The following is a 20,116-nucleotide window of genomic DNA, read 5'->3' as shown; positions in this document are numbered from 1 at the left end:
CTCTCACCTACTTCCTACTCTGTCAGCTTCTGCTCGCATTCACCTGCTTTCCTAGGCAACTGTCAGCTTCTCTCACCTACTTCCTAACATCTGTCAGCTTGCTCTCTCACCTACTTCCTACAATCTCTGTCAGCTCTCTGCCTCACCTACATCTGTCACGCTTCTCTCTCAACTACTTCCCTAACATCTGTCAGCTTCTCTCTCACCTCTTCCTACTATCTGTCAGCTCTCTCACCTACTTCCTACATCTGTCAGCTTTCCTCTCACCTACTTCTACATCTGTCAGCTTCTCTCTCACCTACATCTGTCAGCTTCTCTCTCACTACTTCCTACATCTGTCAGCTTTCTTCTCTCTCACCTGCTTCCTACATCTGTCAACCCTGCTTCCCTACAATCTGTCAGCTTCTCTCTCACCTACTTCCTACATCTGTCAGCTTCTCTCTCACCTACTTCCTACATGCTGTCGTTCCTCTCACTACTTCCTACATCTGTCAGCTTCTCTCACCTACTTCCTAACATCTGTCCAGCTTCTCTCTCTCACCTGCTTCCTACATCTGTTCAGCTTCTCTCCACCTACTTCCTACATGCTGTCAGCTTTCTCTCACCTACTTCCTACATCTGTCAGCTTCTCTCAACCTACTTCCTACATCTGTCAGCTTTTCTCTCACCTCTTCCTACATCTGTCAGCTTCTCTCTCTCACCTGCTTCCTACATCTGTCAGCTTCTCTCTCTCACCTGCTTCCTACATCTGTCAGCTTCTCTCTCTCACCTGCTTCCTACATCTGTCAGCTTCTCTCTCACCTACTTCCTACATCTGTCAGCTTCTCTCTCACCTACTTCCTACATCTGTCAGCTTCTCTCTCTCACCTGCTTCCTACATCTGTCAGCTTCTCTCACCTGCTTCCTACATCTGTCAGCTTCTCTCTCTCACCTGCTTCCTACATCTGTCAGCTTCTCTCTCACCTACTTCCTACATCTGTCAGCTTCTCTCTCACCTACTTCCTACATCTGTCAGCTTCTCTCACCTACTTCCTACATCTGTCAGCTTCTCTCACCTACTTCCTACATCTGTCAGCTTCTCTCTCTCACCTGCTTCCTACATCTGTCAGCTTCTCTCTCACCTACTTCCTACATCTGTCAGCTTCTCTCACCTACTTCCTACATCTGTCAGCTTCTCTCTCTCACCTGCTTCCTACATCTGTCAGCTTCTCTCTCTCACCTGCTTCCTACATCTGTCAGCTTCTCTCTCACCTACTTCCTACATCTGTCAGCTTCTCTCTCACCTGCTTCCTACATCTGTCAGCTTCTCTCTCACCTACTTCCTACATCTGTCAGCTTCTCTCTCACCTACTTCCTACATCTGTCAGCTTCTCTCTCACCTGCTTCCTACATCTGTCAGCTTCTCTCTCTCACCTGCTTCCTACATCTGTCAGCTTCTCTCTCACCTGCTTCCTACATCTGTCAGCTTCTCTCTCACCTGCTTCCTACATCTGTCAGCTTCTCTCACCTACTTCCTACATCTGTCAGCTTCTCTCTCACCTGCTTCCTACATCTGTCAGCTTCTCTCACCTACTTCTACATCTGTCAGCTTCTCTCTCACCTGCTTCCTACATCTGTAAGCTCTCCTCTCATCCTGCTTCCTACATCTGTCAGCTTCTCTCTCACCTGCTTTCCTACATCTGTCAGCTCTCTCACCTACTTCCTACATCTGTCAGCTTCTCTCTCACCTGCTTCCTACATCTGTCAGCTTCTCTCTCACCTACTTCCTACATCTGTCAGCTTCTCTCTCACCTGCTTCCTACATCTGTCAGCTTCTCTCTCACCTACTTCCTACATCTGTCAGCTTCTCTCTCACCTGCTTCCTACATCTGTCAGTTTTTCTCTCATCTACTTCCTACATCTGTCAGCTTCTCTCTCACCTGCTTCCTACATCTGTCAGCTTCTCTCTCACCTACTTCCTACATCTGTCAGCTTCTCTCTCACCTGCTTCCTACATCTGTCAGTTTTTCTCTCATCTACTTCCTACATCTGTCAGCTTCTCTCACCTACTTCCTACATCTGTCAGCTTCTCTCTCTCACCTGCTTCCTACATCTGTCAGCTTCTCTCTCACCTACTTCCTACATCTGTCAGCTTCTCTCTCACCTGCTTCCTACATCTGTCAGCTTCTCCACCTCTCCTACATCGTCAGCTTCTACATGTCAGCTTCTCTCTCACCCTGCTTCCTACATCTGTCAGTTTTTCTCTCATCTACTTCCTACATCTGTCAGCTTCTCTCTCACCTGCTTCCTACATCTGTCAGCTTCTCTCTCACCTACTTCCTACATCTGTCAGCTTCTCTCTCACCTGCTTCCTACATCTGTCAGTTTTTCTCTCATCTACTTCCTACATCTGTCAGCTTCTCTCTCACCTACTTCCTACATCTGTCAGCTTCTCTCTCACCTGCTTCCTACATCTGTCAGCTTCTCTCTCACCTACTTCCTACATCTGTCAGCTTCTCTCTCACCTGCTTCCTACATCTGTCAGTTTTTCTCTCATCTACTTCCTACATCTGTCAGCTTCTCTCTCACCTACTTCTTACATCTGTCAGCTTCTCTCTCACCTGCTTCCTACATCTGTCAGTTTTTCTCTCATCTGCTTTTATCCTCCTTCAGTGTTTGGCAAATGATCATGTTACACGACTTACCTGCCTGTTCCTTCGCAGCTGTTGACTCCACACCTGGTTTCTCAAAGGAAATCACATCTGCCTTGTCCTGCGTCCCTGGGTTTGAAGTTGACCAGTCCCTGGGATTAGAGGAAGACTTTAACATTGAACCACTCACCTGGGATGGACTCAACATGCTGAGTGACCCATACGCCCTCCTTACCGACCCCCTGGTGGAGGATTCCTTCCGCTCTGATCGGTTGCAATGAAGGGAGCAGAGCTTCTCCCCTCCAAGTCCAGTTCTCAGGGGTTCCATCACCAGCATGAAGATCCAAGCAGCCAAAGAAAAGCTCAGCTCTGTGTACAGAGAAACCTATAGTACTGTATGTAATAGGCCAGTGCATAAGAGACCTGAGCATCAAAGAGCTACGAATGTTCTGATAAATCTGGTTCTGTGCTGGACACAGATAATTTCCCTTGCCTGCATTTGCCCCAGCCTTCCTCTCCAGCAGATTTATTCTATCATGTATCTTCTAGGTTTAATTCGGACTTCCTTCCTTTTATTCTGACGCTGATTTGTTCTGATGAAATATTCCAAACCAGCAGATGGATTACGTGGAGGATCTCCTAGACTGCAGTTGAAACGAGACATGAGGACCCCAAGAATCCAAACTAATAGAAGGTGAAGATGCCATGGGAGGAATTATTCCATATTAGATGAGTGATCTGAGGTCCAGTTTCAGAAATGCACCCAGTGAGCAGCTTCAACTGAAAGTGAAGACCCTAAGGAGTAGGATAACCATGATGGGAAGATCCCAAGTAAATGTCATGTTTCTCATCCAGCTTCTCTAAAGAACCACTTCTGTTGGACAGACCTACATCCTACACTATATCTCCAAAAGTATTGGGACCCCTGCCTCTCCAACATCACATTCTCCACCCAAGGGTGTTAATGTGGATTTGGTCCTCACTTTGCCCGTGCTCTTCTTGGAAGGTTCCCACTAGATGTTGGACTGTACAGGCCAGTCAAGTTCTTCCGCTGCTTCTCATCAGGCTAACTTAGTACGTACCTTGCTTTGTGCATGGGGGCGCTCTTGCACTGAAACAGGAAAGAGACTTCCCCAAATTGTTCAAGTACAGAATCTCAAAAAAAGTTATTGTGAGCTGTAATTTCAATGGAACCAGGCGTCCAAATCACATATTCAGGCAGTTAGAGTTCTCCTGGCATCTGCCTACACCAGAGAGAGAGAGAACAGATTGTCTGAACCCAGCCCCACCCTGGCTGAAGCTTGACATTGGCATGGTAATATGTGGGCCATGCAAATGCCTCGAACGTCAGATCTATCCACCCATCTCCAGAAGCAAAAGTCCCAAGCGTCAGATCTATCCACCCATCTCCAGAAGCAAAGCTTCCAAGCATCAGATCTATCCACCCATCTCCAGCAGCAAATGTCCCAAGCATCAGATCTATCCACCCATCTCCAGAAAAAAAGGTCCCAAGCATCAGATCTATCCACCCATCTCCAGAAGCAAATGTCCCAAGCGTCAGATCTATCCACCCATCTCCAGCAGCAAATGTCCCAAGCGTCAGATCTATCCACCCATCTCCAGAAGCAAATGTCCCAAGCGTCAGATCTATCCACCCATCTCCAGAAGCAAATGTCCCAAGCGTCAGATCTATCCACCCATCTCCAGCAGCAAATGTCCCAAGCGTCAGATCTATCCACCCATCTCCAGAAGCAAATGTCCCAAGCGTCAGATCTATCCACCCATCTCTATCCACCCATCTCCAGAAGAAAATGTCCCAAGTGTCAGATCTATCCACCCATCTCCAGAAGCAAATGTCCCAAGCGTCAGATCTATCCACCCATCTCCATAAGCAAATGTCCCAAGCATCAGATCTATCCACCCATCTCCAGAAGCAAATGTTCCAAGCAACAGATCTATCCACCCATCTCCAGAAGCAAATGTTCCAAGCAACAGATCTATCCACCCATCTCCAGAAGCAAATGTTCCAAGCAACAGATCTATCCACCCATCTCCAGAAGCAAATGTCCCAAGCATCAGATCTATCCACCCATCTCCAGAAGCAAATGTTCCAAGCAACAGATCTATCCACCCATCTCCAGAAGCAAATGTCTCAAGCAAAATTATTCAATTGATTTAGTCCAACACTAGGTTATCTAGCTTAGACCCAAGCAAACTTCCTTACCAGCACTTAACCTGAGCCAGGGTTTATGTTTAATGACTAGCACTTAATCCAAGGCACCCCCCCCCCACCCGTTATAATCGAGATTGTTAGCCATAGACTTTTATTCTCTTTCCTAATAGCAGATCACCCGGAGGTGCACTTGCTAAGTAGCACACTTACCCCAAAGATGCCCATCCTCTGGATAATCTCACAACCAGCACAATGATCTGCCCACCTCTGTAGACTTACCCAACCATTAACCCAACTACTAACCCAACCACAAACTCAACTACTAACCCAACCACTTACCCAACCACTAACCCAACTGAATGGACCCAGTTGTAAGCAGACCTTCCAACCAGAGGATCACAAAGACCCCCCAGATATAAACACACGACAGAGGCATCTGATTGGTGGGATTTCTCTATTGCACTCATTCTCTTTTGCTTTCCTGGGCGGAGTCTAATGCAAACTGTAAAATATTTTATTTTTTTTCAAAAAAAAAGAGAATATTGTGAACTATTTTGAAGGATTTTCTGTATTTGTATTGTTTTTATGATCATTGTAATGCGCCTTGATGTGAAAGCCAGAGGGAATGTTGGGGTGCCCGTTCCCATCATGCCCGCCTGTATGAGAGTAATATCAGGGGGGCCTCCGGTTAGCTTTGCCTGTAACTGCAGCAGCTGGGGGGCTGCACATCCCTCCTCTATATTCAACCTGCACTTTATTGTATAATAAGGACCTGACAGTTTGTTACACCAGCCAATCAGCTCATTGACCTTTCCCCGTGGCATGGAGAGCTCTGATTGGCCGAACAATCACTTACGTGTCAATTTTTAATGCTGGTTCGTTCCCCCACATTTCAGTCTCAGATTTCGGGCTCCTCATATGACGGCGGTAGCTGTAAAATATCGGAAATCCCTTGTAATCGAAGGTGAGACGCGCAGAGGGAAATGGAGTTAAAGGCATCAAGTAAATTAAAGGGGCGGTTCACCTTTAAGTTAACTTTTAGTATGTTATAGAATGGCTAAATCTAAGCAACTTTTCAATTGGCCTTTTTTTTATACACTCTCTTCTTAAACGTTAATTTAAAGGTGAACACCCCCCACCTTTAAATACAAGTGTCTATTAAAGGACAAGGAAAACTAAATTGACTAGTGGTGCCTCCATGTTTATTTTCATTTTCCCAGGGTTCTTTGTGCTGGCGCACGTGCAAAATGTGACTTTATTTGCCCTTTAGTGCTAAATTAACCCTTGTGCATTTAGCTTGTGTTCATCATGAACTTTATATACGATTTAAGAAAGGTAAGACACCCCTAGATCTGAGGCGCCCCCTGTATAAACGACTGGTTACTCATGTGTATGGGGCACTTGCTATAAGTGATTGACACGTGTAAGAGTCACTGGTTGGTGCAGATTTCTCTGATGTCATCGACCCCATATCCTGATGAATGTCTCGCCCTATGAGTCTCTGATTCACTGCTCTGCAGCAGTTAAACGGTTAACCCTTGGTGTCCCCTCCCCCGCAGCGGTCACTGGCATGTCCGCAGTAGGGGAGGTCAATGTTTTTTTAATATAAATATAAAATGCTGTAGAAATGTATATATTTGTACTGAGACCTTTTTTTATGATGCCAAAAAAATTAAATACTTTATACATGAGCCTGTGTTGTTATTTGTGTCTGTCTGTCTGTCCATCACTGGGAAATACTTCATTAACTGCTACATACCCCCCCATTATAAACTGTCATGTGACCAGTCCAACTGACTGAACCAGCCAATGGCAAAAGCCCAGGGATAGATCCTATAATGTGGTACCTGTTCCCCCTCCAATATAGTCCATATGGCAGCTCCCACGTCTCTTGTTATTTAACCCTTTGTCCCAGGGATAGATCATATAATGGGGTACCTGTTCCCCCTCCAATACAGTCCATATGGCAGCTCCCACGTCTCTTGTTATTTAACCCTTTGTCCCAGGGATAGATCATATAATGGGGTACCTGTTCCCCCTCCAATACAGTCCATATGGCAGCTCCCACGTCTCTTGTTATTTAACCCTTTGTCCCAGGGATAGATCATATAATGGGGTACCTGTTCCCCCTACAATACAGTCCATATGGCAGCTCCCACGTCTCTTGTTATTTAACCCTTTGTCCCAGGGATAGATCATATAATGGGGTACCTGTTCCCCCTCCAATACAGTCCATATGGCAGCTCCCACGTCTCTTGTTATTTAACCCTTTGTCCCAGGGATAGATCATATAATGGGGTACCTGTTCCCCCTACAATACAGTCCATATGGCAGCTCCCACGTCTCTTGTTATTTAACCCTTTGTCCCAGGGATAGATCCCATAATGGGGTACCTGTTCCCCCTCCAATACAGTCCATATGGCAGCTCCCACGTCTCTTGTTATTTAACCCTTTGTCCCAGGGATAGATCCCATAATGGGGTACCTGTTCCCCCTCCAATACAGTCCATATGGCAGCTCCCGCGTCTCTTGTTATTTAACCCTTTGTCCCAGGGATAGATCATATAATGGGGTACCTGTTCCCCCTACAATACAGTCCATATGGCAGCTCCCACGTCTCTTGTTATTTAACCCTTTGTCCCAGGGATAGATCCCATAATGGGGTACCTGTTCCCCCTCCAATACAGTCCATATGGCAGCTCCCACGTCTCTTGTTATTTAACCCTTTGTCCCAGGGATAGATCCTATAATGGGGTACCTGTTCCCCCTACAATACAGTCCATATGGCAGCTCCCACGTCTCTTGTTATTTAACCCTTTGTCCCAGGGATAGATCCTATAATGGGGTACCTGTTCCCCCTACAATACAGTCCATATGGCAGCTCCCACGTCTCTATTAATTCCTTATTGTCACTGGACAGTCTGAAACCCAGAAACAATAACACATGAAGAGCAATGACAAATAGTCTTAGTGAGAGTTAAATTAAAGGGACAGGAGATGTCTCAGGAGAGAAAGTCTATGGGGCTCACACATCCCCTGAGCTCAGTATTTGGGCTGAAGGGTTGGGAGATAAATAGTCACTGATATTGGAAGAACTGAGAGTGGTACAGGAATAGATAATTATGAAACCCTGCTGCTGATGTGAAACTAGAGATGAATTAAGGTTAAATAAATGGCCGGTTGGGTTTCAGACTTACTGGCCCTTTAACTGCGGGGAGAATGTGGGTTAAGCCGCTATTAAGGGTTTATATTAACTGGGAGGCCAATCGATAGAGCCAGTCTAACCTCCTCTCTATGGTAAAAAGGAACCCTCCGCTCTGTGTAGCTTGCAACTCTATGGTTACATATATTCTCTTGCTCTCGCTGCGGGCTTTCCCTTCATCCCGTCTCTATGGTAACTGGGAGGCGCTCTACCCTCCCCTGGCCGTGTTTGTGGTGACCTCGGAGGGATTGCGCCTGTAGCTGTCAGTGGAGGAGTCTGTAGTGAGATGTGAGGAGGCGGCGGAGGCGGCGGCTGCAACAACCCGGGGCCTTGGACTCTGGAAGGTATTTGGGGGGCAAACGCCTCTGCATGTTGTGTTTATATTGCTGCAGTGTGTCACTTTGTGTTATTGTCTGTCAGTGTGACTGTGTGTTTATAATTGTGTCCCTGTGTGTGATTATCAGTCTGTGTCACATCATGAGAAAGTGTCAGTCAGGTCTGAGGAACCTTCTACAACTGGTCCTTGTGACTGTGAGTGTCAGTGTGTGAGTGTCAGTCTGTGAGTGTCAGTGTGTGAGTGTCAGTCTGTGAGTGTCAGTGTGTGAGTGTGTGAGTGTCAGTCTGTGAGTGTCAGTGTGTGAGTGTAAGTGTCAGTGTGTGAGTGTCAGTGTGTGAGTGTCAGTCTGTGAGTGTCAGTGTGTGAGTGTCAGTGTGTGAGTGTCAGTGTGTGAGTGTCAGTCTGTCAGTGTGTGAGTGTCAGTGTGTGAGTGTGAGTGTGTGAGTGTCAGTGTGTGAGTGTGAGTGTGTGAGTGTCAGTGTGTGAGTGTCAGTGTGTGAGTGTCAGTGTGTGAGTGTGAGTGTCAGTGTGTGAGTGTGAGTGTCAGTGTGTGAGTGTCAGTATGTGAGTGTCAGTGAGTGAGTGTCAGTGTGTGAGTGTCAGTGTGTGAGTGTCAGTGAGTGAGTGTCAGTGAGTGAGTGTCAGTCTGTCAGTGTGTGAGTGTCAGTGTGTGAGTGTCAGTGTGTGAGTGTCAGTCTGTCAGTGTGTGAGTGTCAGTGTGTGAGTGTCAGTGTGTGAGTGTCAGTGTGTGAGTGTCAGTGTGTGAGTGTCAGTGTGTGAGTGTCAGTGTGTGAGTGTCAGTGTGTGAGTGTCAGTGTGTGAGTGTCAGTGTGTGAGTGTCAGTGTGTGAGTGTCAGTCTGTGAGTGTCAGTGTGTGAGTGTCAGTCTGTGAGTGTCAGTGTGTGAGTGTCAGTCTGTGAGTGTCAGTGTGTGAGTGTGAGACACAACTGTGTCTGTAGCAGGACGTAGGACTGGACCGGTGCCCACCCTTAAGGGGGTTTCATGATGATGCCAGTGAAGTAAGTCAGTGTGTTAGTATTAGTGTCTCTTTGTGTGGGGTATGTGTCACTGTGTGTTTGTATATTTAGTGCCTGTGTGTCTTTTGTTACTTTGTATCACTGGCTCCTCACACCTGTAACAAAGTGACAAACACTTGCTAAAACTTATCCACAGGCTGTGGGACCCCAATAACCCTCGTATGAATGTCATTTGCATATCATTGTCTATCTGTCTAGAGCCATGTACAGTCACGCAGGGGTAGAGGCATTAAAGTAGGGTTCTATCTAGAGTCACTCAGCTATGGGGGGACACTGGAGACTGGAGGGGAGTTCTATCTGGAGCCATGGAGAGTCACTCAGGTATAGGGGTAGCACTGGAGACTGGAGGGGAGTTCTATCTGGAGCCATGGATAGTTACTCAGGTATGGGGGGATAGGGGACTGGAGTGGGGTTCTATCTAGAGCAAAGGAGAGTCACTTAGGTATGGGGGGAATACTGGAGACTGGAGTGGGGTTCTATCTAGAGCCATGGAGAGTCACTCAGGTATGGGGGGGATAGGGGACTGGAGTAAGATCTAGAGCCATGGAGAGTCACTCAGGTATGGGGGGATAGGGGACTGGAGTGGGGCTCTATCTAGAGCAAATGAGAGTCACTTAGGTATGGGGGGAATACTGGAGACTGGAGGGGAGTTCTATCTAGAGCCATGAAGAGTCACTCAGGTATAGGGGGAATACTGGAGACTGGAGGGGAGTTCTATCTAGAGCCATGGAGAGTCACTCAGGTATGGGGGGGATAGGGGACTGGTTAAGATCTAGAGCCATGGAGAGTCTCTGGGGTTTTGTGTGAGAGCAGAATTGGGCACCTGAGCTGACACCTCTCTGTACACAGAGGGGCAAGTAGCCGTGGGCATGTGATTGTGCCGTATACTCAGGCTTTGTAGTTGGAAGCTACAGTATATAGTGAGGGGTCTCATTGTCTGTAAAGGAGTTTCCAGTCACAGAATCACTTCTTGCCTTTTATTGAGCTGCACAGTAACAATAACATGGCTCCATGTTGTCCCCTCTATTGCCCCGGGCTCTACACTTTGTCTATTCAATTATCAGATATTTCATTATACTTATTACTTGTAAGGTTTCTGACTCCATGCAGATCAGGTGACTCTTGGGGACAGAGACACCCAGAAACTAAACTAGATTGTTCATGGGTGATTTTATTTTATTCTTTCTTCCAGTCTGCCTTGTTGCTAGGGACAGATGTGCCTAACAACCAGTTAAGAATTTCAGTTGCACACATAGTATTTCAGCCAATAGGGTTCTTTTCCCAGCACTCGGCCCCTGGGCATATTTGGGAGAAGTCCTATCCTGTAATTAGGAGATGAGCGAGCTCTTTAATTATGTGCATGGTTGCTCTGCCTCCCGCTAATTTACTAACCCGCTGGGCAGTGTTATACAACAACAGGGCTCTTTGGAGGAATATTTGGGGATGGGATTGGACTACCCCTCAATAACAGTGTGAGTAAATAAGGGCCGACTGTGAGCTTGTGTCTATGGGAACAAGAGGGTCTTGTACTCAAAAACTTTGTATTTGTTCATTTCAATTGTTTTCAGATTGTTCCCCAGAAATAGACTTTTTTCAATTACTTTCTATTTTTTACCGTTTTTCAAAATCTAAGTTTAAAGTTTAGTGTTTCAGTCTGGCAGCTCAGTAATTCAGGTTAGAGTCCTGCAGTGGGTCGGGCACCCATGGGTTACCCGCTAAAAAAAGGTGGGCGCCCTGTGGAATGAGGGGAGAATTTTTAGGTGCGGGTATACCCGTGGGTCTGCGGGTCGAGTTGCGGGTCTCATCCAAATTTCTTATATTGTCTATATTTTACTCCTTTTACAAAACTTGTTTCTGTCCCGCCCACTTTTGATGACGTCACTTCCGGTTTGCAGCACCGTCACTTCCTGTTTGATGGTGGTCGGCGGGTCAGGTTGAGGATCAAAGTGGGTAAATATGCGGGTTGTGGTTAGGGACCGGTTCGTAGAAATTGGTTCTGAGCAGGAGACTCTAAACTGTTACAATTTTACAACATTGAGTTGATCCGTTTCTCATCTCTGGAGTATCAGTAACTATTGTATCAATTCTAACAGCTGCCTGTAATGGGATTGTGCTCAGCAGGGACAAAGATAACAAATGTATCAACTAAATGTATCAATTTAGAACAGTTTACAAGGTCTGCGATACAGTCCTGCGCGGGTCCATTTTTTGGGACCCGCAACCTGCAATCCGCAACCCGCATTCTTACCCGCTTGGACCCGCTACCCGACCCTACCCGCAAGTACCTTATCCGCAACCCGGACCCGCTGACCATCAAGAATCAGGAAGTGTTCTCACTGTAAACCGGAAGTGACACCATCGGAAGTAGACGTGACCAGAAAAAAGGAGTGAATATCGATATTGAGAAGACCCGCTGCCCGACCTGCAACCCGCAAACCCGCAGAACCGCTGAACCGCGGGTATACCCGCACCTGGAACTTCTAAACGCAACCCGCAGGGTACCGCAGGTTTTTGCGGGTACCCGACCCGCTGCAGGACTCTAGTCTGCAACTAGGGTTGCCACCCAGATGGTATTTTACCGGTTTAGCTGGTTAAAACACCTGCCAGGGCCGGTACTATATTGTTGCCAGTAATTTGTAATACCCTTAAAAAAAAGCCCTTGGCCCGTCCCCCAATTCGCTCAGAACCTAACTTTTTTTCAGTCTTCAGGACATTGTGCGGTGTTGCCCCGCCCCCTTTTGCTTTACAGACCGCCCCCACCAGCCGGTAATCTTTTTCAGAAAAGGTGGCAACCCTATCGGTGACCCCCCTCCCAGAGCTGCTTTAGAAGGTGAAAAATAAAACTTTACACTTCAATATTATAAAAACGGTGACACAAAGAAAATAGAAAGTCATTGGAAAAAGTCTTTATTTCTGGTGATCTATCTGAAACCAACTGAACTGAAAATAGTGTTGGAAGGTGAACAACCCCTTCAAAATAAACATTTGCCCTATTTCACCCTGAATGGCTGCCTGCCCGACTACCGGCAAGGATTAACAATATTTGAGCCTCTGAAGCAAACATGCAGTCAGTACTAAGGATGCAACGAATCCAGGATTCGGTTTGGGATTCGGCCAGGATTCAGCCTTTTTCAGCAGGATTTGGATTTGGCCAAACCGAATCTGAAGGGGCGGGGATGGAAATCGTGTGACTTTTTGTCACAAAACAAGGAAGTAAAAACTGTTTTCCCCTTCCCATCTAGGATTCGGATTTGGTTCTGTAATCGGCCGACTCTTCAGCCGTATCCAAAATAGTGGATTCTGTGCATCCCTAGTCAGTACCCGTGAAGGATAAGCCAGTGTTGGGCACCTCTTTGGGCACCAAACAGTATCTTCTTCTCTCTGTTGGAAAGCATTCAGTTGGCAGACTCCCTGCTCCTATGCCACCGCCTATAGAAATACTCTTCTAGCTGTGCAGAGCTGAGTCAATCGGGTCCAGAGCTGGGCCACCCCAGTGTTTTCCCCACATGCCTGTGACTAAGTGGCTGTTAGTAAATAGAGGTTCAGCATGGTCCTGTTCTCCGCAATTTGGTCCTTGTTTCCTAACACCCATGCTCCTTGTTTACAAGGGATAGAGCAGAGAACCCCAAACTTTTCTACCCATGTGCCACAACACTAGCATGAAACTTGTCCTTAAGGCCCCCATACACAGGCCGATAAAAGCTGCCGACAGCAGCTTACTGGCTTATGTGTGGGGCCATCCGATGGGCTTCTCCAATTGATATCTGGCTGAAAGTCGGCTAGATCTCGATCGGACAGGTTAAAAAATTCCATCTGATTGCGGCCGTATCTATGCGTATAAGTGGTTCTGTGATCTGACCGCCCGTATCAGATCCATTTTGATCCGATATTTGGACCCTAGGGCCCACGATCGGATCAGCCTGTTATCGCCCACTTCAATGTGGGTGTATCAGGGAGAGATCAACTCATTTGACGACATTGCCAATCCAGCGGATCTCTATGTCTATGGCCACCTTTAGGAGGAACTAATATGGATGTGATTGGCTATTGGTAGCCCCTATGTGAACTGGCAGGCTACAGGATATTCTGTTTGGCAGTTGAACTGGATTTTATGCAACTACAACTTGGCTCCAAGCCTGGAATCAAAAATAAGCACCTGCTTTGAAGACAAAGGGGTTGAGCAACATTTTGCTCCCAAGCCACTGTTTGGGAATCGCTGGGACAGAGAAACCTGGCCCCCTCTTAGCACACTATCCATGTCTGATGTTCCTTACTCAACTCTTCTTGTTGGACCATTGAGTATTTCTTATTAACAGCCACTGAGCCTTGTCCCTGATTGGGGCCAGTGTCCCTTGTCTGAATTCCTTTTCTCTGGCCACTCATTTGGGGGGGTTCTGCCCCGGCCGGCGTGTATTTACAGACCCATGTGCATCGAGGAGCCGTATTTATAGCCCTGAGCTATTTTTAAGGGCTTCCTTGGTAGCCCAGTCCGTAACAGGTGCTAGTAAACATGAGCCTCATTCATTCAAGGCTGCCCTGTAGACTGACTGAGCCGGGTACCTTGTGTTTATATGCACAGTATCTCCTCATTCCGTGAGTATATGGATATATACTGCTTAAATGGAGTGCACATTATCAGGTGGAATATATTGGACCGAGCCCAGTTTCCTAATCTCTCGTCTCAGAGTCTCTCCATCAGCCACTCGTCCATTCACCCCTGTCTGTTTGTTGGGCAGCCTTTAACCCTTTCTCTACCCTAAGACTACTAGCTGTCATGTTTACCAGCTTGGAGGGTTCTAATTTGGAGCAGGATAGGAATAAGGGGGCCCAGTGGGAGTGAATGGCACAGTGTAAGGGTGCTGGAGGCTGGCACACACAGGCTGCTCTGTTACTGGAATAATGCTGCACACATCCTCGATTGGGTAACAGATGTTACATTCAGCCTCATTAAAGGGGAACTATCGCGGAAATTAAAATTTAATATGAGCTTCAGCATATTGAAATAAGAAACATTCTAAATACAATCAATAAAACAATTCCGTACCATTTCTGAAATAATCACGTTTATGTTCACTATTCCTCTCTCAGCATCTGTTTCTCTTCATTCTGTCTTCATTCAGCAGTTGGGTGTCAGATATTCACTGACAGTTAGATCCAATATATCTTATAGGGGGGCTCCTTTTGCCTAGAAGATGTATTAGAGCTCACTCTATTAAACTCACCAGACATCATGTCTCTCTACATGCAGAATTTGTGCAAAAGGCAGTTATTTCGTTAGATTTTGTTTGTACTGGAATCAGTTATTTGAGTGAGCTCTAATACATCTGCTAGGAAAGGAGCCCCCCTATAAGATATATTGGATCTAACTGTCAGTGATTATCTGACACCCAACTGCTGCATGAAGACAGAATGAAGAGAAACAGATGTTGAGAGAGGAATAGTGAACATAAACTTGATTATTTCAGAAACAATGCAGAATATTTAATGGTTTGTATTTAGAAAGTTTCAGTATGATTTAGATTATATAAAATTTTCATTTTCGTGATAGTTCCCCTTTCTGACCACCCTGGGCTTAGAGAAGGTCTATATTCCCTGCGGCCTTGCCAGATCTTATTGGCTAATAACAAGAGACAAGTTAGTTGTAATATCTTTAAGGAACCCGCATATTTTGGGGCTCCCTTGTATTTCTGGCGGATTCGGTGTCTCTGTTTCCCATGTGTAAAAGGGCGAGTCTCTTTCCCCTGCAGAACTGGATACGACTGAGGTTACTGCCGGGCACCTGCATGATATGTAAAGGGGAAATGACCCACATACAGTCATCATCATCATCATCAGTTTAGTTTAACCCTTTGCGTGATATAATGCAGCCCATTGTGTTTGTGTCGATGCGCGGGGAGTGCCGGGAGTTGCGAGAGGCTGACGTTGGCCCAGCAGTGAGTGAGTTGTGGGGATTTCCATTGCGAGTGGTTTGGTGCACGAGGGGGAAGGGGTCAGTGTGTCGCACGTTACAGGAAGTCAATGCACTTTCAGCTGAAGGTTTGGGTTGTGCATCGCTTCCTGTTTGTCCTTCCCAGCACAGCTTTCACTCTCATTCTTTCCCAGGCTGCTGAGCTGAGTCTGCTGTGTAGCATCTCATAGGCTGGTACATCCCCCCGCGCTGGCATTTAGCCCATTCTGTGCCATTTCCACTGTCCTATCACCTGTGCCCTCCTATCAGCATCTCCCATTGTTGCCCTGTGATTTGCCAGCCCCTCCTGTTCATCACTCATGTAACCAGCCTTATGCTTTCTCCACAGGACACCCACTATCCTCCCCAAAATGGACACACCACTGCCGCCGGAGACAAGAGGGTGCTGAAGAACTCCGACTCCGGGGGGCTCTCATTCGGTGAGTTGCATTGCCAATATCCGCTTCTGCTAATTTAAAGGGGACTTCCCCTCCACCCAAAAAAATGTATTTGCGCAATGAAAGAAAATGTGATTATAAGCAACTTCCTGGAAAACATTATTGAGACATTTTCACTGGTTTTATAGCTATTTGTAAACGTGATTGCTCTTGACTGGCTGGCTTTCCTATACTCTCTCTGAAACAGATGATTAGCAGACTTACTTTGTTTCTCAAAAACATTAGAGACACATAGGGGGAAACTCACAAAAGTGGTGATATTGAGACAAAATAAAAGTGGAGATAAAAATGTCGGACTCCACTCCAAATTCACAAACCCCTATCTCCACTTTTGTGAATTCCCCCCCATAGAGCAGGTACTGTGCAGAGAACTCCCCATTACTCCTTACAAATATTAGGGATGCACCGATAGCCAGATCCCCAAATCCTTCAGGAAAGATTCAGCCGAATACCGAACATTGGGGTATATTTATCAAAGAGTGAAGTTAGAGATCTCCACAGTCCTCTAGAGTGAAATTCCGCCACTCTCCATTCATTTCTATGAGTTTTTTAAAGGCGTATTTAAGGGTGAAAGTGAAACTTCATCCTTTCAAAATCCCATAGAAATGAATGGAGAGTGGCGGAATTTCACTCTAGAGGCTTGTGGGGATCTCTTACTTCACTCTTTGATAAATATACCCCAATGTTCGGTATTCGGCTGAATCTTTCCTGAATCATCTCTAACACTCTGATAAATATACCCCCTAATCTGAATCCAAATGTGCATATGCAAATTAGGGGCAGGAAAGGAAAAAGTGGGGAATCTTTTTTTTTTTTTTAACTTCCTTGTTTTGTGACGAAAAATCACTTGAATTCCCTTCCTGCCCCTAATTTACATATGCAAATTAGGATTTGGATTCGGTTAGGCCAAGCACAAGGATTCGCAGAATCCGAATCTTGCTGAAAAAGGCCAAATCCTGGATTCTGTGCATCCCTAACAAATACAGTCATATGAAAAAATTTGGGAACTCCTCTCAGCCTGCATAATAATTTATTCCACTTTCAACAAAAAAGATAACAGTGGTATGTCTTTCATTTCCCAGGAACATCTGAGTACTGGAGGGTTTTCTGAACAAAGATTTTTAGTGAAGCAGTATTCAGTTGTCTAAAATTAAACCACATGTGAAAAACTGGTTGTGCAAAAATGTGGGTACCCTTGTAATTTTGCTAATTTGATGCATGTAACTGCTCAATACTGATTACTGGCAACACCAAATTGGTTGGATTAGTTTGTTAAGCCTTGAACTTCATAGGCAGGTGTTTCCAATAATGAGAAAATGTATTTAAGGTGACCAATTGCAAGTTGTGCTTCTGTTTGACTCAGACTGTTCAATATCATGGTTTAGGGCAGTGCTGTCCAACTTCTATGGTACCGAGGGCCGGAATTTTTCTAATCTACATGGTGGAGGGCCAGTAACGGAAGAAAGTGTTAGCCACTCCCTGTTTTTAGACCACACCCACGTTAAACCACACCCATGTTACCGCAAGACCATGTCCATATTAATAGCACACCAAAAAACCAAATGGTTGGTGCTCACTGCAGGGATCAGGGCCGGAACTAGGGGTAGGCAGAGTAGACAGCTGTCTAGGACGCCATTATTGAGGGGCGCATTTTTAAGGGGATTTTTTCTTTTTTTTTTTTACATTTTTTTGTTGTTTTCAAGTGTTTATTTAATATTTTTTTTCAGTAATCATGGTCACCCAGTTGGGTGGAATCCATCTCCTTCATCTTCTCCCTCTTGCCAACAAGTAATAGCTCCTTGTGTGCAGCGAGACGTGCGAGTCAACGACATCACTGATATGTTGGGGGACAGAGAGAGGCAGAGAGCTGGGGGGCTGCTTGGTGGGACTCTCGCAGCTCTCACACTTGCACAGTTACACTGAACTCAAGACTTTCTTTCTATTACTGTAAAGTGTGAAGCCTCCTGCTGGCACAGCCACGTACAGATTTGGGGCCATATGTTGCTGTTGCTGCTGGGCTGGGCGCTGGCACAGGTACATAAATACTGGGGGGCAATATGATGTGATCAGATTTATTTTTGGCTGCTGCTGACACAGGTAAAGATTGGGGGCAATATGATGGCTGCTGGAGGGCTGTATGATGGAGGGCTGCTGAGCTTGCTGGTACAGGTATAGGGAGCAGTAATATAAATGAAAAAATGTTGTACACTTTCTTTCTCTCTTTATTTAAAAACCATCATGGTAAGGAGGGAAATGGTAATGCAGGGCAGGGGGGCACTGAGTGAAGCTCTTGTCTAGGTGCCAAACTACCTTGTGTCTGTCCTGCAGGGATGTCACTCATATGTGATAAAAGTCAAGTCATATTAAGACATACCCATAAATCCATATGCCTCCTCCTCCCCTGTGTATAATACAGTACCCAGCATAGGATTAAACACCTTAGGGGCCACTAACAATAATTTCCAATTGCTAACAAACCCCCAGAACAAATAGCAAAGTATGAGACAGACAGGGAGGGAAGGCAGAACAGAGCAGGAGACAGGGAAAGCTCTCAGTCTAATATGTACTACATACAGTGACACAGTGCTGGGGCCCCATTAGCATTTTGTATAAAGTGAGAACAGGTGAACAATGTGGCAGTTTCAGTCTGGGTCTCAGGTAGAACAGTACAGGGGCTTTAGGATATAAACAATAGAGGGGTCTCAGGTAGAACAGTACAGGGGCTTTAGGATATAAACAATAGAGGGGTCTCAGGTAGAACAGTACAGGGGCTTTAGGATATAAACAATAGAGGGGTCTCAGGTAGAACAGTACATGGGCTTTAGGATATAAACAATAGAGGGGTCTCAGGTAGAACAGTACAGGGGCTTTAGGATATAAACAATAGAGGGGTCTCAGGTAGAACAGTACAGGGGCTTTAGGATATAAACACTAGAGGGGTCTCAGGTAGAACAGTACAGGGGCTTTAGGATAGAAACAATAGAGGGGTCTCAGGTAGAACAGTACAGGGGCTTTAGGATAGAAACAATAGAGGGGTCTCAGGTAGAACAGTACAGGGGCTTTAGGATATAAACATTAGAGGGGTCTCATGTAGAACAGTACATTGGCTTTAGGATATAAACAATAGAGGGGTCTCAGGTAGAACAGTACAGGGGCTTTAGGATATAAACAGAGGGGTCTCATGTAGAACAGTACAGGGGCTTTAGGATATAAACAATAGAGGGGTCTCAGGTAGAACAGCACAGGGGCTTTAGGATATAAACAATAGAGGGGTCTCAGGTAGAACAGTAAAGGGGCTTTAGGGTATAAACAATAGAGGGGTCTCAGGTAGAACAGTACAGGGGCTTTAGGATAGAAACAATAGAGGGGTCTCAGGTAGAACAGTAAAGGGGCTTTAGGGTATAAACAATAGAGGGGTCTCAGGTAGAACAGTACAGGGGCTTTAGGGTATAAACAATAGAGGGGTCTCAGGTAGAACAGTACAGGGGCTTTAGGGTATAAACAATAGAGGGGTCTCAGGTAGAACAGTACAGGGGCTTTAGGATATAAACAATAGAGGGGTCTCAGGTAGAACAGTACAGGGGCTTTAGGGTGTGAACAATAGAGGTGTCACAAGTGTGAACAATACAGGGGATCACAGGCAGGGGCGTAACTATAGAGGAAGCAGACCCTGCGGCTGCAGGGGGGCCCAGGAGGTATAGGGGCCCCATGAGGCCCTAATTCATATACAATTTCAATAAATATTGGAGAAACAAGTCAACCTCTAAACATTTTGGGGGCCTGAAAAATAATTTGCTGTGGGGCCCAGTAATATCTAGTTACGCCACTGATCACAGGTGTGAACAATACAGGGGATTAGTCTGAATTTGAGGTTTAAACAATGCAGGGGCCAGTCAATCTCTGTAGTGATACCATTTAAATCTTACACATGGTAAATAGATACTGCAGGCAGACTTTGATGTGGAGGGCCATATAAAGGGGGAAGGCCCGCGGGCCGCCAGTTGGACAGCCCTGGTTTAGGGGAAGGCTACAAAAAGCTATCTCAGACTCAACTGAAAGAAATGGAATGAGGAAATGGAAGGCCACAGGCACAGTTGCTGTAAAACCCAGGTCTGACAGGCCAAGAAAAATCCAGGAGCGACATATGCGGAGGATTGTGAGAATGTTCCAGACAAGCCAAAGATCATCTCCAAAGACCTGCAAGAAGATCTTGCTGCAGATGCAGGTGTATCTGTACATCGTTCTACAATTCAGCACAATTTGCACAAATCTCTATGGCAGGGGGATGAGAAAGAAGCACTGCACTCACACAAACACACTCGCTTGTTGTATG

The 20,116-nt window shown here is 46.0% G+C and overlaps 3 protein-coding genes across 6 annotated transcripts in view; all 3 read left to right on the top strand.

Moving 5' to 3' along the window:
• The window catches only part of LOC108699627 (CREB-regulated transcription coactivator 2), a 31,303-nt gene extending 27,092 nt beyond the window's left edge, over positions 1-4,211 (top strand). For both annotated transcript variants that reach the window (XM_041573820.1, XM_041573819.1), the window contains one exon: positions 2,703-4,211. In XM_041573820.1, coding sequence (XP_041429754.1) covers positions 2,703-2,911 — 209 coding nt within the window. In that variant the 3' untranslated portion in view covers positions 2,912-4,211. The remainder of the gene's footprint in view (positions 1-2,702) is intronic.
• On the top strand, positions 2,972-6,493 carry LOC121397264 (leucine-rich repeat extensin-like protein 2). 2 transcript variants are annotated; one of them, XM_041573821.1, is made up of 2 exons: positions 2,972-4,401; positions 4,458-6,493. In XM_041573821.1, the coding sequence occupies exons 1-2, from the start codon at positions 3,943-3,945 to the stop codon at positions 4,818-4,820; spliced, it is 822 nt and encodes a 273-aa protein (XP_041429755.1). In that variant the 5' UTR covers positions 2,972-3,942; the 3' UTR covers positions 4,821-6,493. The 2 variants fall into 2 exon arrangements, with proteins under 2 accessions (XP_041429755.1, XP_041429756.1); XM_041573822.1 differs by having other exon boundaries at positions 2,972-4,415; positions 4,514-6,493.
• A 1,658-nt stretch (positions 6,494-8,151) lies between these two features.
• dennd4b.L (DENN/MADD domain containing 4B L homeolog) overlaps positions 8,152-20,116 on the top strand; it is a 37,902-nt gene continuing 25,937 nt past the window's right edge. The window contains exons 1-2 of one of the 2 annotated variants that reach the window (XM_018231714.2): positions 8,152-8,348; positions 15,675-15,765. The gene's annotated coding sequence lies outside the window, so the exon portion shown is untranslated. Of the gene's footprint in view, positions 8,349-15,453; positions 15,521-15,674; positions 15,766-20,116 lie in introns of those variants that run through there. The other variant, XM_041573818.1, reaches the window with a different exon arrangement.

This window comes from Xenopus laevis, chromosome 8L, assembly GCF_017654675.1.
Source record: "Xenopus laevis strain J_2021 chromosome 8L, Xenopus_laevis_v10.1, whole genome shotgun sequence".
In the NCBI taxonomy this organism is placed as follows: Eukaryota; Metazoa; Chordata; class Amphibia; order Anura; family Pipidae; genus Xenopus; species Xenopus laevis.
Note: the sequence above shows the minus strand (reverse complement) of the source record. Positions and strands in the feature narration are given on the sequence as shown.